General features: G+C 39.4%; 1 protein-coding gene across 1 annotated transcript in view; it reads left to right on the top strand.

The window, feature by feature from the left end:
• Positions 1-13,603, top strand: part of CRTAM (cytotoxic and regulatory T cell molecule) — a 29,330-nt gene extending 15,727 nt beyond the window's left edge. Inside the window, exons 6-11 of the mRNA XM_015244075.3 lie at positions 1,103-1,264; positions 5,126-5,206; positions 7,233-7,316; positions 9,124-9,270; positions 10,841-10,927; positions 12,736-13,603. Of these exons, the coding sequence (XP_015099561.2) occupies positions 1,103-1,264; positions 5,126-5,206; positions 7,233-7,316; positions 9,124-9,270; positions 10,841-10,927; positions 12,736-12,866 (692 nt within the window). The 3' untranslated portion in view covers positions 12,867-13,603. The remainder of the gene's footprint in view (positions 1-1,102; positions 1,265-5,125; positions 5,207-7,232; positions 7,317-9,123; positions 9,271-10,840; positions 10,928-12,735) is intronic.
• The last annotated feature ends 4,179 nt before the right edge of the window (positions 13,604-17,782 follow it).

Genomic DNA, 17,782 nt, shown 5'->3' with positions numbered 1-17,782 from the left:
TTTTCCTCCTTCTGATATTTCCAAGGGATTTTTAAGTGTTCTGGCACCCTCTGGTGGCAGCAGGTGCCAGAAAACACCATTCAATAATTCATCAGTTCTTTTCCAGACAAATTATCCTTACAACCATTAGATATTATGCCTTACTCTAGAAAGCCTCAACACAGCTAACACGGTTACATGTTTTTGTTTAAAACAAGGTAGAAACCTAAAATGGAATGCTCATTATGGCTTCATAAAATTTCATAAAATAAAAGGTGCAACATAACAATTACCCTTGAGCATAAACTTTTTAGCAGGTATAAAATTAAAATATGTATAGCACAGGGAAATATATTCAAGATCTTGTAGTAACTTACAGTGAAAAGAGAATATGAAAATGAACATATGTATGTTCACGTATGACTGAAGCACTGTGCTGTACACCAGAAATTGACACAACATTGGAAACTGACTGTCCTTCAAAATATATATATTAAAAAAAATAAATAAAATTGAAAATATGTTTATTGCAATACCTGTAATTGGAACAGTTATGAATGATCTTGCTTAAACAGTGTAGTACCATGTCATACCCACCATGACAGATAAAACTATTTTGGTAACAAAGAATCTAAACGTTTAGCCTTTTAACTAAAGCAAGATAAACTAACTGCTCCAACATTAAAGCTTAGGAACTATTTCTAGTTTGTTTACAATTCAACAGACATTCCATCCAATTTTATGTAATCATAGACTCAGTTCAACGCCAACTCTGCTTCATTTTAAGACCTCTCCTTTAATTTGTCTTATTCATTCAATCTGAGTCAAGTCTTGAGTCTCTGTGTTTCATGACATCAGGCTGTCCTTGTGTAACCATAAGCTTTGGATTTTTTTTTCAGTTGTTTTAGTCGCAGGGTTGATAGAAACCTATCCACTCTTGTTCACCTGCTTCTCTTTGTAACTATGGCGAATCACGTCCCAGGAGGCTAGCGGAAGTTAGAATGAGGTTAGAAGTCTAACAGGTTGGCCAAGATGTCAAGGCCATTGGCCTTTCAGAGAACCAAAGCCATGCAATAGCATGAAACAGCCTCGACTTCACATACCTCTTTATTTTGCTCCCTAGGTGAAACCCACCATGAATTTGAAACTGATGGGAAGAAGTGTAACAGCACCAGCACACTCAGAGTCCGCGCATACGGCAGAAACTCAACCGCGGACTGCGTTATCCGACACAAAGGCCTGCAAGGAACAAAACTGGCAGCACCTTTCCGGTTTGAAGATTTGGGTAAGAACCTCCAGTGACTGACTGTCTTTATCATTTTCAATTTACCTTAATATTACACTTCCAAACAAAATAAAATGGAGTAGGAAAAGCCCCTCAGAGTGAGCTCACTGTCAGCAAAGCTTTCCTTAATAGCAAATTCCTTTAATGACTGAAATTCCTCCAGCTGGGCGACAGGGCGGCAACTCTCCCAACATTCAGCAGAGCCCAGTTGTGCAGAAGGCCTAGCAGAGTGCCATATGCAGACGGTGTCCTGCTTGCATTTTGATCATGACAGCTGGCACAACTTGACCTTAAATGGTTTTATTGCAGTCATGTTTTTGGAGAGATCATGTGAAGCATACTACATCTCTGTATTGAACCCAAAAGATGATACTAACTGAAGTATATATAAACTTGCCAATATCATTTTATGTTGTTATAAATACCCATGTAGTCACATTAAGTCATGATTACGCTTTAGATTTATTTTGTTATAACCATTTTGGGCATTTGAGTTTAACCCTGTTAATATTCTGAGACCACCAAAATAATAATAATAATAAAGTAAAATGAATAAAACATCAAACATTAAATGTGAACAGGCATTGCTTCCATTTTCAGAATCTGTTCTCTGATTCCTTCACCAAAAGTTAAGGAAATATTTTTAAAATATATAAAACTTTTTGAGCCAAGAAGTGTCCTCTAAGAAGTGGCCTGAGTCACACGTCTATCATTAACGAGACTCTGACTATCATTATCTTGTAAGGTACTTCTCAGTATAAAAAAAGATTCCTGAAGTATAAGAATTCACTCAGACTAGTGGAGGTGGAGGGTGTTGGATGACAGTGCATTTGCTGAAAAAGCTCTTTATCAAATGAAATAACTGAGGCTGAAAGGCGCTTGTTAAGGAGAACCTCACTGTGGGAAAGCTGTCATGCTGCCTGGTGGGGGCTGTCGCTGCGGTTAACAGCTCCCCTATCACTGCCACGTGCTCTCCTCCGGTCACTTTCTCGTCAAACCAAAAGCAGTGCTTGAGGAAGCTGCATTTAGAAGACTCAAGGACCCAGAGACTGGGCTTTCCTGTAAGCTGGCACAAATCTTCCTTCCTCTATATGATTCACTCCCCTCCCCAGCCTCCACCCCATCAGAGGAATGGGAGCACAGGGCACGTGGGGAGTGTGGAGGATCCCCAAAGAGAAAATGAGACTATTTATCAAGATGCTTCTGAAAGACACTCAGATTTTAAGAGCCAACAATAAGAAAAAAAGTTTTACTTTTCAGCAATTGTTCAAGCCATCTACAAAAATTACTGCTAAAGGGGAAATCAGTTTCTCCTCCTTAAAAGCCAGAGTTCTACAGGACTCGAAATCATAACCATAAAACGCTTCTAGTAATAATAATTGGCAAAGACTTGCGTTTTATTTGTGGTCTAATTGTTGATTCCTTAGCACCAGTCACAGATCCCCAGTAAGCGAGGACCCCAAAGAATTTTTATTTATGTGAATTACACCTGTTAATATTTACCTGTTAGAAAGTACAACTGTAAAAAAAAAGATTTAAATATTTATTTTTAAAATAATCTAAATCTACTACAGATGAAGTGAAATGGCATATTTATTTCATGGAAAAATAACTATATTTTGCAATGCCAAAAAATGGTGAGAAAAATGGCACTGTTTTACTATTTTCATTTTATAAAATCTCTTTAATATCTAGTTTAAGAGAAAACAATTCGGTTCTCATACCTTGTGCCTTCAATCTCTTGTGATACGTTGTTTTGCTTGAACTATATACAAAACATATCCAGCCTCACACAAAGACAAGTTGGAAAAGGGCAGAGTATCTTAATAGCCTTTCAGATAACTGTGGGTAGGCTTCTTAGATGCTACACTAAAACTTGACAAGAGGTGGCTTCTTAAAAGTTAGTTGCTCTGTGGACTCTAGAACCCTCTATGAACTTTCCATACTCTTGTTACATTAAAATCCACTGAACAAACTTGCACTTTGAATGGATCTTTCATCTAGGCACAATTTTGTAACATCATGCCTTGGTGATTTGGAAAATACTGATTCATCGATTATACAAATCTTTCAAATGTGGGTGTGTTTCAAAAATCAAAATCACATTCACTAAGGTCATCACAAATCTCATCAGAGGTCTAAGGATTTGGAAGCTGTCAAGGTCACAGTGGTGGATGGATACAGGTTTTCCAAAATTCTAACTTGAAACGTAGCGAGTGCAACTGAGGGACTAGATTTTAAACATTATTTAACGGTTCTTAATTTTAAATTTAAATAGCCAATGTGGCTGATGGATATCATATTGGATAGCACAGGTCTATAACATTCTAAACAATGAGAGAGAGAAACCATAATGTACCAGTACCCGTTTAATCAGAACAACGTTCAGTCTAAATGAATCTATTTAGTAAGTTTGCTAAATAGAGGATAAAGCAAAGTAAATGCAAACTCTCCCTCTATATGTACACACACAGCTACACACACAGACTATTGCATATATATATAATATATATATGTACACACACAATTGTATATATACACTATGGTGTGTATGTATATTATATATACACTGTATATATTGTGCATATATATGCATTGTATATATTGTGCATATATATAGTATATATAATATAACCTATAACATAAATATATAATTATCTGAATTCAAATAGTATACATTATTCTAAGATCTAGAAGATCTTAATCATTATGGATAAATTTTATTCTATGGGTCCCCAATATTTCCTATATTAGCTCTTCTTGTAATTTGTTTCTAGTATTTCTATTGGGCTAGCCTTCAAGCTTTTCCGTATTTTCCTTCCCAGCAGCTCTCCTCTTTCTTTAATTATCTCTGGCATCTTTGTGGCCACAGAGCTTACTTTAGCCCTACTGTCTATGTTACTATTTCTCTAATGTTTCCTTAGTGGTTCTTCCTTTTCTCAGAGCTCCTGGCACGTGAGTCAGGCCTTTTTATAGTTTTCAAAAGTTTTTCATGTTTGGTTAATAAAATAAACCACAGAAAATTCTTTGATTAAATAAAAGGCTAAAAAGCACTCACATATTTCACAAAGACATTACCCACCAGTCAGTATTACAAATATTGTTCCTGAAATATCAGGAACAATATTTGTAAATTAACAGGTACCTTTTTTATAAGCTCCCTGGTTGCAGGCCTGTTCATTGACTGGTCAAATCGATGCTAAGCTGAACCTCTGGAAATATTTCTAAACACTGCTTTATATTATACAATAACATTTAGTAAGCATTTTGCTTAATAAATAGCCAGGTGTCGTTCAAAACAAGTAAAGTTACATGAACGAAATCATTTGTTCTCCCCCTCCCAAAAAAAAAAAAAAAAGGAAAGGAAAAGAAAACCTCCAAGAGGTAAATGTTACACGTAAGAAAAAAACCCCAAGCATATGAGAGATTAGCACCCTGTCCAAACTCACTCAGCCATAAGCAAGTAGCAACACTGGGATTCAATCCAGTATGAGGCTGACTCCAAAGTCACCTAGTAAGTAGGCAGGTAGATATGTGAATGGGCAGATGGACAGAGGGACTGGCAGGTAGATGGATACAGACAGAGACAGGCAGTAGTCTCTGGCCATTCCTGCCACGCGCGCCCCTCCCCGGAGGTCCGGCATGCTGGGCTTCTAAGCCAGGCAGCTCAGCAGATGGGCAGTCAGCGGGATACAGATTCGAAAACCAGAGCAAGAGCTGTGGAACATATGGTTCTGAGCTTTCTGCAAAACCTCCACAAGCAGGTAGCAGCCAAACACCTACTGCATCCTACTTTACTGAGCACAATGTGGGTAAGACTGCTCTCTGTAGTTGCAGACTTTTGTTTTTCCCCTTTTCTAGTTACTGATCAAGAGACAGCTTCAGATGCCCCGGAGATGAGCTCTCTGTCCTCTCCAGACCCTCAGCAGTCTGCTAGTACCGGTAAGTGTCGGCAACATTAAAAGTGGAGGAAAAAATCATGCCTCTTTGGGAAGGTTAATTTTCAAAGTCTAAGGTTTAAGACTATGCTTTCTTTTAACTTATAATAAGACAATATAGGATGCCCTCTGATTGGCTTCAGCTTTATGGTGGCCTGAGAAGCACCATATCAGAATTCACGTAGTGGGCTGGGCTTCAGGGCAACTAATGCCTTGGAAGCTCCCCCCACCCACTCACACACACAGGCACACGCACACACACACGATGGTGACATTTGACTTCCTCTCTGGTAAAAGGCAAGGTTAAATTCATTTATGGGAAACTTATTTCTTTGTTGTTCCCATCTAGAACAGACCAAACCCACACACACACGCACACACACACACACACACACACGCACACACACTTGGTAACAACAAAGAACAAAAAAGCAGGACCTGGAGATTTGGAGTTGACACTGAATAACAAAATCACCCTTGAAGGCTCACCAGTTACCTAGTTGTTAAGAACTCAGATAGATTTGATGACAGGATTGAGCTATAAATGCAGAAGAATTTAGAAAACGTGAATTATAATTCCAGGGTTTTTTAGATAGTGAATCACTAGATGGTTATCTGTGGACAATGATTATATATTTAACTTATCTTTGTATTTTTACCTAGCATAGTATCTGACAATAGCAGGTACTCACAAAATGCAGTATGAATGAATGAATGAATGAATGCAGTTGTTACAGTGCTTTTGAGCAAGACAGCCTCATTTAGAAAGGCATAAATTCCAACGTGTCCTCTTCCTATTTCAAATAGTGTCTCTATAAAGATGTCAGATGATTGGATAAGTGCTTTCATATCATTATCATGTTCCTGGTGCTGAGAATCAGATCACATTTTCAAAATAACTTGAATTATTTTGAATTAAAAGTAAATGTTTAGGTTTTTTAAACCCTGGTAAACACACCTGTACCATACAGACATACTATTTCTGAAGGGCAATGGAAATTGAAAATATGAAGTGTAACAGCCACATCACTTGCTTTAAAAATCCAATATTTTTAAACGTGTTTAGAATCTAGTTGTCCTTAAATTGGCTTACACCACTACCGAATAACTCAATTTTCTGCTCTGCTTTTTCATATATGACATAAGAGTTAAGAAATATGGTTTCTAAATTCTTTTCAGCTGTCAATTCCTATGATTTTCTTACTGTTAGTAATACCCATTTTCAATAGAAGAATGGTTTCATTCCCCTCGGGGTCCACATGGTGGCGCTGTGCAATGGGCTAAAAACCAAGAGACTGCAGAGAAGGAAGAAAAAAAAAAAACTACCAAAAAAACACCCAGAAAATAGGGAAGATAAAATCAGTCAAATAGGGAAGACAAAATCAGGAAAAGAGATCTCTTACTTTTATAATTTCCCTTACCTAGCAACATCACCAGAGTGCATCCCACTTCTAAGGGGGAAGAAAGCATAGGTTTGAATGACAACTGAGCCTGTTTTCAACATAGAAAATCCTCGTTTTGTGCATTTCAGGCTATAGGTTTTCTGGTCCAGCAGGCTTGGGATGCCACTCATCAGCATTCGGTTGCTATCCTGAAGCATCCTAAAACTGCCTCAATGAATAGGTAGGCCTGATCCAGGAAGGAAGTATAAAATACTGGTTCAAATTCTGGGTTTTGAGTTTCCGTACTGGCTCTGCCACTTACTTGCTCTAAGACTTTATAGACAATTTACTTAACTTCTCCAAACCTCTGTTTGCTCAGAGCTGTGGTAAGAAATAACATATACCAAATGGTCGGGTTAAGGCCTCGCACAGAGCAAATCTTCAATAAACATTCACCTTAAACAAAAAAAAAAATAAAGTGACCCTGATCATTGGCAACTATTTTTGGAGGAAGTCAGTAGTTTTTTTTAATAATGATCACTTAATTTGGTTTCCAAAGCTGCCTTGCCATGTTGGGATGACTCTGTGACATAGACACACTACACAACACATACATCGTCATTTGAATATGTCCTCCTTTCACCCTAGCTGCAGTAATGGAAATTTCTAGTACGTCAGAGATTGACAAGGAGGAGGAAGAACAAATCACTCAAGTCTCTCACTTGGCCACTGGTGAGTTTCCACTTATTTATTTAGAATAATCACTTGACATTTTAACCTCTTAATCAATGCGTCCAATAGCTCTTTTCCATCTTTATTTTTTTTTTCTTGACCTTTCTATTGGTTAATCACGGCCTTGTTCCTTGACTTAGCTGTCTCCCTCGCTTCCTTGACGGACTCTGCCTGGTCCTGTTGCTTTTTACTAACCACCAGCTAACTTCCCTTCCTCCTCGGACTACTTCAGTGTAGATTTGATTTTACTTGTCATCCTTGGTTATTTCCTTAATTCGTAAAGAGTTTCCTCATTCCCATGACTGCTTCTGTTGCCACCAGGCAGGCTTCCATATCTGTATTTCCAAAACATTCTCCTGAGCATTAGTTCCTGTTTTATTCCATTTCCCACATACCTCTGGCTGAATTTTCAGCCATCTCAAACCCAATATGGCTAAAAACTGAATAGCACCTTTTCGCACAAAATCAGCTTGTCCAAAGCATCTCCCAGGCCCAAAACCTCAGCATTATACTTCCTCGTGTGTGTGTTTGTGTGTGTGTGTGTGTGTGTGGACACACACATATATATGAAATCAGTAGGTTTCCAAGGACTTCTGAGTCTTCTCTTTTAGGTATTTTGTCCACTGTCACTGGTACCTCCCTGATCCAGACCCTCATCATCTCCTGCGTGAAGTACTGTAACTTTCATTTCTCCTCTTGTCCATTTTTAGCACCCTACTATCAAAACAGCCCTTTGCACTCTTCACACCTACACTCAGAAAACCTCTATGACTTCTGACAGTCTACAACACGGCACGAGCCTTAAGCCCTTTGTAAGGTGCCCTCTACCGCCTACCTCTGCAGTCCTGTCTCTGTAAAGTCCTGATCAGAATACACACCCTTCTCTGAAAACATCATCCCATTCTGATTGCCATGGCCTTGTTGACCCGAACTGCCCCTGATGAAAGGCAATCCTCGTCACCCCTCTCCTTATCCCTCCTTCAAGGCCAGCATCCTCACCGAAAACTTTCCTGACCAACTCAGGGACCACTCCTGCCTCTGAATCCCTGAACACATTACACTAACACAGGTGGGCCCAGAATTCAGCATAGATAACTCACTTCTGTTCTTCTGGGTTTTTTGTTTGTTTGTTTATTTGCATATAGAGAGAACTACTCCCTAAATCATAGGGACTGTGTCTTATGCATCTCCAAGCTGATGCTCTACACGTAGCTGACACTCTTAATTGCTTGCTGGTAGAGATGAGAGGGCCACAAAAGACATTTAGCAAAACTAGAGCCCACAGAATCAGAGAAAGTTCTTTAAGAGCTCATCTGGTTTATCTCCCAATGCCTTTATGTAGGACCTCATTTAACTGAGCCAAGATTAGTGAAATTTCATTTTATTTGACTAGTTTTCCAAGCTCCTTAACAACCTGTCTTGCTACTTAACTACACTTTGCTAAAACCAACAACAAACAAACAAACAAAACCTCATTCCTTACAGCTTATCTGAATCCCCTGGCTATAATTTAAGTCAACATTCCCACATGTTTTCTCTAAAAATGAAAAATAACTAGTTCGATTCCTATGTAACTTAAAAACCTTTTCCGAGTCACCCCACAAAATTGCTTTGCTTGTTTGTATCCCTGTTTGCTTGCTTTCAGAAAACAAATAATGCAAATCTCTTTGCCTTCAGGGTAAAGCTCTCCTTCATCCCTTCATCTTAGCTCCACTCTATTTTGAAAATATTGTATCTATTCCTTAGTGACCAGAAAAAAAAAAAAAACACCCTCAAACTGTCTAACGTCCTTCCATTGTCCTTATAGAAGCGAACCGTCAGTATGCGGGACTGACCAGGAAGAAGAGTGGCGTCCTGCTCCTGACCCTCGTTTCCTTCCTCATCTTCATCCTCTTCATCATCGTCCAGCTCTTCATCATGAAGCTTCGGAAAGCACACGTGGTATGGAAAAAAGGTGAGTGGGCAGAGAGCCTGACGGAGGCTGTAAGATGCGGAAACCACTGGCCAACAAAAAGGGAAATTCTGTCAGCTAAAGCTTTTTGTTCCGTTCGATGCTGTGCCATCCACATGGTAACTGTTGTCATTCAAATAAGCAACTGTTTGTTTTGCAGTAAACACGGATGTGAATCTCCACGGACTGCATTGTCCAGTGTACGTGACCAAGAGACACTAGAGTAGCTCCAGGAATAGGCATTCAATTGTAGAAGCTTCTGTTTATAAAAGGATACTAAATAGAGAACCCGTTCATTCATTCATTCATTCATTAAGCATTCACTGAGCACCTACTGTGTAGCAGGAGCTCTTCCAGGTTCTGGGGACACATCTGTCAACAAGTCAGAGCAAGTCCTTCCCCTCAAGGAGTTCCTATCCTAGGAACGGTCAATCACAGGTTGAATATAATAGACTGTTTTAGGTTCATTTTAACTCTGAAAGAAATGCACCCAGCCTCCGTCCACCATAATATGTTAGTAATTTTTCCTAAGCATTCTGATTTAAAGGTTATCATTGGAAATGAAAACAAAATTACTGAACTAGCATGGAAGATGACCTATTCAAATACACAAACTCAACACATATCAGACCTGGAAGGGACCTTAGAAGTTATCCAGAATAACCACCTGCTCTATTCACACCATAAATGTGCGCCAGGATTAAACCCTCTTTAATTCTGAGTGGTTATCTAGACCTGTGCCGTCAATACGGTAGCCACAATACAGCTAGCTGGCACAAGAACTCTGGCTAGTCACTCTGGAGATGTGCTGTAAGAATAAAACATACACCCAATTTTGAAGATGCAGCACACACACACACACACACAAGAATATGTCTAATGGTAATATATTGAATCAACTAGTTAAATAAAACATATTAATTTTACCTGCTTCTTTTTACATTTTGAGCATAAAGGCAAACTAGAAAATTCTAGGCAACTAGAAAGTTTTAAATGACGTGTGACTCGTATTACAGTGCTCTGGGACATCACTGATTTGACCGCATATGGCTCAAACACCTCCAATGACAGAGAACTCATTATATCCTACGGCAAAATACTACATCTTTGAATGGATCTGACCCTCTTCAAAGTACCACTTCTCCTAGTTTAATTTCCATCTCTCTAGATATTCAGATGGACTACATTTTTATCATAAATAGACCTAGATCCAGAGGCTGGGTTTCTAGCTGTCCCTGCACAAAAGGCAAATGCCATAGTACTGTTTCAAAATCTCCCATTGATGATTTGCCCCCGCAGTACTGGAATGGTTTCCTCCCAAAAGACAATACTTGATTCAAACCTGCGGTCATTTGACTTCCACAGTTCTAATACTGCCTGGCACAGTGCCTGCAGGAATCACAGTAAAGAATAAAAAACGATTTGTTGAACGAATGAGGACATGAGGTTTTGAGGGGAGTGATGATAAGCTTACTGTTGTATAAAAACAGGTATGATCTCATTCAAACGTAATTTTCTGAATAATAGATATCTGTGGCACCAGAAATTGAATAACAATTTTCTCTTCTTGCAGAAAATGAAATTTCAGAACATACTCTAGAAAGTTACAGATCGAGGTCAAATAATGAAGAAACATCATCCCAAGAGAAAAATGGCCAAAGTAAGTCAACTGTGTGACCCAAGATCCGAAAAATGAGGTTCATTAATATGTTAATTATTTTATGTTAATTTGCCTTGAATCGGGAGGGTCAAAATCAAAGCTTGAATTTTAGCACTAAAAAAGTCAAATCACCTAAATCATCTTGCAGAACTTAAGGAAATACATCTTGAAAAAACAAAAAATAGCAGTTAAGTTCCCATCGTTGAAGGTATGCCCCTTCGGGAAGCCATCCCTGTGTCCTCACTGTCACACAGGCACACCCCTATACCATCCCTCTCTCTTTGCGCCACAGTGTCCTATGTACACCTTTACCAGGGAAGCCTGTCCCACACCAGACTGTCATTTTTGGTGTGTTAATTTAGGTCCCACAATATACCTCCAGGTGGGGAGTCACTGGATCTACTTTATGTGAACCCCTAGATCCTCACACAGGGCTTGGCACAAATAGGGTGTTTGATACATTTGTATTAAATAAATGAATAGAAGGCTAATTAAAGCAGAAATGTTTCAGGTCTTCTGGATGACTTCATCATAACTCCTCAAGCAAAATATGAAAAGAGTCTAAAAGGAGACTCTGTGTGTGTGTGTGTATTCTTGACAAGGATCCAGTAGACAGAAGCTAAGAGTATATAGCAAAGCAAGAATCTTATACCTTCCAACCATCATTGCCTCCATGCAAATGAACTTATTCCATCCGCCAAAAGCTGCAAGAAAATGCAGTGAGCTTTGCCACTAGTTTCTATTGGTTTGACTGAGGTTTTGTAGGAAGCATGTCCTTTACAACACCTCTGCCTTTTTTGTTTTGACCTAGCAGGGTGTGAAGTGGAAAGAAAGAAGAGCTGTAGTAGCAGGAAGAGGGACACGAGTGAGCGGCCTGTGCGAGAACTGGGGGTGGGAGGGGAAAATGTGTGTCAGCTGCGCACAGGCCGTTGTATTGCCTCCCGTGCGTCTCTATAGCATCAGTCTTCCCCTACGACTGGCAGGGAGGAGGAGGACGTCAGCATAATGTGGAAGTCAGGGTGTTTCCTGTGCCCATTCTCCCAGGCAAGGGGAACAGAACAGTGGGAGTAGACATATAACCTTAGCAGGAAAAGAAAAAGCCCTCAGGTCCACTGCTGAACAAGCAGAAGCCCGTGCAATTCACCTTTAAGAAAGTTTAAAATGAGCACCTGTAGAGGACTCACTCCCCAGAAAGAGCCCCCACTCCCCCAGCCCCATGAGGGGGGCTTGTCGTGGCCATCGGGGGCTGCACTTTCTCCTGGGCTCTGACCTCCACTTCCATCTTCCTTCCCTCAGCATCCTCAAACCCAGCATTTCAACTCTTGTTTTTGCTCATTTGAAAGGTTCCTTCTGGAGTCATCTCCAGACTCCACATACAGAGCTGTGTGGGCTTTCGGAGGGCCACCCTGACACTCTTTTTCCCATCAGCCCCATTACTTCTGTTATGAAATTATGTTAAAGGCAATGTGGCTTTTTTGGTCCAGAAACATACATCATTTTATAGCAGAGATGTGTGTGTATGTACGTATGTGTATATATGTATGTGTGTGTGTGCGCGCGCACACACACACATATATATATATATAATTTTAGGTTTATGAGCATATTGTTTACCTGAAAAGACTTTTTAAAAAGTAGACTATAACAGTGCATTCAAGACCATGTATACGCATCAGTGAACTTCAGATTCAATTTTTTAAGACATTAACATTTGGACTCACCTATAGCATGTGCATCAGTGTGTTTCAAATAAGTAGGTGCAACATTGTTCAAACTAAATGTTCACGTTCAATGTGTCTTTCTTCCAGCTTCTCACTCCAAGAGCTGCATGAACTACATCACACAGTTGTACTCAGAAGCAAAAACAAAGAGGAAGGAAAAGACACAACCTTCAACATTACAAGGAGAGCACACTCATATACCAGAGAGCATCGTGTAGTGCTCCCTGCAACAGAAAATACGATTTCAGGGCAGTCTCATCATCACCTGAGTGGAGCAGCCTGTGGGGAGGAGCATAACTGCCTTAAAGTGAAAAGCGTACTTCTGAGTGCAATGCAAGATGGTGTCCTCCGATGCTCATCTGCCCCGGACTCAGAGTGACAATTGAGGACCCAACCATGGACATAAAGCTTTGTAGATAAAAGAAAAGAAAAGAAAAGAAAGAATCTATTATGCCTGACACTTCTTCAGAGCAGGAGGATTCTACTAAGCTTTTGGATCGGGGTCAGTGTGACCAGCTAGCATCTTACTGTAAAGGAAACAGGAGATTTTACATGCTGGACTCTAATGGAACTACTTCGTAAAAAAAAAAAAAGAAAAATTGTTTTAGTCTTTCTTTTTGGTCTCCAAATAAAGAACTTAGGGGTGAAAAGGACCTAAAGAAGGTCTCTAATCCTAGGAGCTTACTTTCAAGACAGACTTTTAAGAAGATGTAACCAGCACATTCACTGTCAGGGAAGAGTGCTGCAAAACAACGAATGAGCCAGATGAGCACGAACGCCCCAAGATTCACGCCCCAGGAGCCAAGTGTTAGTTCAAGGGAGGCCCAAAGATTCCATTTTCTTAGGATTTCCTTACTAAATCACAAGAGTTGACCTGATAGATAATGCTTTTACCAGGACAGTTCATTGCAAAAAAAACATGTACAAAGGAAAATAATAGTTGAATATACTGATGACTCACAATGGATGTTTTAAAAAAATTATTTAATAAAGAGCAGAATATATATATATATTTGTGTTTCTAGTGATTGTTCCAAGTTGTACTTCCTCCTTTCACTTTCAAATGTGAAAGTGACATGTCTTTTTTTTTTTTTCCTAGCATTTATTTATGACATTTCCCGTTCTCTGGATCTGAATAAACTAATTCTGAAAGAATACCCTCCCCGCCACTGCCTTACCACACACACAAAAATTACGAGTTTGTAGTTGGTTCCAGGGGACAGATCCAGCCGTGCTGATTTTTCTCTCGTGATAGATTTTTTTTTTAACAATCAAAAAATTGCTGAGAGACAAGAGACTAGAACAAAGTACTTTTTCCTCGAAACCATTTGAGAGTAAGTTGACATGATATCCCATCACCTCCCAGGTGCTTGAGTGTGGATTTCCTCCACAAGCGAGGACACCCTCCTCTGTAACCACAATGCAGCCACCAAAATCAGGAAATTAGCATTCATATAGGGATACTAGCAGAACTCAGACTCCATCCAGGTTTCTCCGATTGTCCCAACTGTCCCAGGGGATCTAGCTCAGAATGACATATTTCATTTTCATCCCATTCAGTTCGGCACAGTGCCTCAATCCTGCCTTCACTTTCAGGAGCTGGACAATTTTGAGGATTACAAGCTGGTTATCTCGTGGACTGTCCCTCAGTTTGGCTTTGTCTGATGTTTCCTCATGGTTGGATTCAGATTATGCAATTTGGACAGGACTGTCGCAGAAGGGATGTTTTGTCTGTCACACTGCATTTCATCGACCCCTTTACTGCTGATGGTCACCTTGATCACTCGATGAAGGTGGTGCCTGTCAAACTTCTCCACTGGAAAGTTACTCTTTTCCCCTTTCTAAGTTAATATTTTGTGGGGAGATGCTTTAAAGCTACGTAGATTTCCCGTTCCTCGTCAAACTTTCAAGTTAGTCCTTTATCGATTGTTATCTATATGGACTCATGGTTTCCTCTGTTGTTAAAAAGGTTTATCTGTTGCTATCCTATGTTATTCACTGGGTTATAATCTGTTGCTGTCAAATTAACCAGCAGCTAATTTGATGATCAAACTGTGGAAACAGGCTTTTTTGTGTCCTTCTTGTCCTCAATTTTTGAGAACATTCTTGCTTTCTGGTACAAAATATTCAAGGGTCATCTAAAAATTTTCCTGCTCCAGCCCTGTAATCAACCATTTCTCCAAGGATCCCTGTTTCCTTTTAATGGAAAATGGTATTTAGAAGCCAAAACCCAGGGAATATGTGTACCCATTGCTTTTGGGGGCATCAATGTTTTCAAGTTATCTCAGTAGACAGAGCTGGGGAATATATGAGAACATATACAGGCGTATGTATATATGTGTCCATGTATGTGGGTATATGTAAATTCCTGTGTTGAAAACCATGAATTTATGCTAGTTTTCTCCCTTTTCATACTTGTAATTAGCCTTCTGAGAAATCCAGCTTTCAATATCCTTAACATAGTCACTAATTTGCTCAATCCCCTGTATGTGAGCATCTCCCATGTCTGCTACCATCTCATTCTCCTTAAGGATGTCCTCCTCCTCTTCATGCTCAAGTTCTGACTCTCCATGCTATGCCCCCATCCCGCCAGGTGGAGGCTCTCCTCACCACCCTTGGGCTCTGATACCCCCTAGAAAACAGCTGCTTTATGGAACATTAGTGTTCTAACAAACACAACTGGGGAAAGACCGATTTAGAGCAATCCTTTTGTATTATAGACAAGGGAACTGAGACCCAGGGGGGGTTTTGACAGACATCAAAGACACAACTTGTCAGTGAGACAGTTAGGATTAGAACCTCGGGCTCCTCCAGAAATGAACCCACAAACCTTTGGTCAACTAATCTTCGACAAAGGAGGCAAGAATATACAATGGAATAAAGACAGTCTCTTCAGCAAATGGTGTTGGGAAAACTGGACAGCAGCATGTAAAACAATGAAGCTAGAACACACCGTTACACCATATACAAAAATCAACTCAAAATGGATTAAAGACTTAAACATAAGACAAGATACAATAAACCTCCTAGAGGAAAACATAAGCAAAACATTATCTGACATACATTTCAAAAATTTTCTCCTAGAAGAAATAAAAGCAAGAATAAACAAATGGGACCTAATGAAACTTACAAGCTTCTGCACAGCAAAGGAAACCAGAAAAAAACAAGAAGAAAACCTACGGAATGGGAGAAAATTTTTGCAAGTGAAACCGACAAAGGCTTGATCTCCAAAATATATAAGCAGCTCATACGACTCAATAAGAAAAAAATAAACAACCCAATCCAAAAATGGGCAGAAGACCTAAACAAGCAATTCTCCAAGAAAGACATACAAATGATCAAAAAGCACATGAAAAAATGCTCAATATCACTAATTATCAGAGAAATGCAAATCAAAACTACAATGAGGTATCACCTCACACCAGTCAGAATGGCCGTCATTCAAAAATCCACAAATGACAGATGCTGGAGAGGCTGTGGAGAAAGGGGAACCCTCCTACACTGCTGGTGGGAATGCAGTTTGGTGCAGCCACTATGGAAAACAGTGTGGAGATTCCTCAAAAGACTAGGAATAGACTTACCATATGACCCAGGAATCCCACTCCTGGGCTTGTATCCAGAAGAAAATCTACTTCAGGATGTTCATAGCAGCACTCCAATGTTCATAGCAGCACTATTTACAATAGCCAAAACATGGAAACAGCCTAAATGTCCATCAATAGGTGACTGGATAAAGAAGAGGTGGTATATTTATACAATGGAATACTACTCAGCCATAAAAACCGACAACATAACGCCATTTGCAGCAACATGGATGCTCCTGGAGAATGTCATTCTAAGTGAAGTAAGCCAGAAAGAGAAAGAAAAATACCATATGAGATCGCTCATATGTGGAATCTAAAGACTCATGGACAGAGAATACAGACTTGTGGTTACCAGGGGGGTAGAGGGTGGGAAGGGATAGACTGGGATTTCAAAATTGTAGAATAGATAAACAAGATTACACTGTATAGCACAGGGAAATATACACAAAATGTTATGATAAATCACAGAGAAAAAATGTGACAATGAGTGTGTATATGTCCATGAATGACTGAAGAATTGTGCTGAACACTGGAATTTGACACAACATTGTAAAATGATTATAAATCAATAAAAAATGTTAAAAAAAAAAAAAAAAAGAACCTCGGGCTCCTGCCTCCTAAAGAGACCAAAGCAGGATCCTGCCTCTTTCCTTGCGTATAACTTGAGTCCCTAAGAGATCACTTCATGCTCACTTTTTCCTGCTCATTGGAAGATGGAACTGAAGAATCTTCTTAATTTTACTTTGCAGGGACTAAAATAAAAACGATGCTTATTTTACTTCCTCTCAAATGACTCAAAAAAAAAAAAACAACAACAAAACAAAACCCAAGAGTTGTCTGGCTCCAGGTATCTCTCATTAGGTGAAAATAACAGAAAAATCATATTACCCAACAGACTGAGCACACTTCAAGTAGTGAGGCTCCCTGCAGACGAAGGGGATGGTTTCAACTGCTAATCACGCACAAGTCCACTAATTTAACCCAACAGCATCATCTCCTGTTACGTCCTCTGGCTGAAGTCATGGTAATTTGCTATATTTGTAATGGGATTTTGATCTAGATGGAATGCAGTTCTATTTTTACAGTGTTACACCTTCTAGGAGAGAAGCCCTTTTCCTTCCTGTAATGCATTCATGAGCAAATCTTGTCATCACAGATCATTACTCTAGACCTGTCCAAATATGTGAATTTTTCCCTACCTTTTCTGCTCTACATCTTATTTCCAGGCAGAAGCAAACCAAAAGTGAGGCAGCAACAACTTCTTATATTCTCCGCAAATGACTCCATTTATTTTTTTAAAAGATATCTTGCCTAACTGTAGAGAGACTTAACTTTGTGGGAGCACCTTGTATTGACATTTCAACGTCTAAAATAATTCTGCCAGGCCTTTTGCAATCCCCTGAAACAATGGGTCACAATTTTTTTTACATTTTTATTGATTCATAATCATTTTACAATGTTGTGTCAAATTCCAGTGTTCAGTACAATTTTTCAGTCATACATGGACATATACACACTCATTGTCACATTTTTTTCTCTGTGATTTATCA

Source organism: Vicugna pacos, chromosome 33 (assembly GCF_048564905.1).
Source record: "Vicugna pacos chromosome 33, VicPac4, whole genome shotgun sequence".
NCBI classification, from domain to species: domain Eukaryota; kingdom Metazoa; phylum Chordata; class Mammalia; order Artiodactyla; family Camelidae; genus Vicugna; species Vicugna pacos.
Note: the sequence above shows the minus strand (reverse complement) of the source record. Positions and strands in the feature narration are given on the sequence as shown.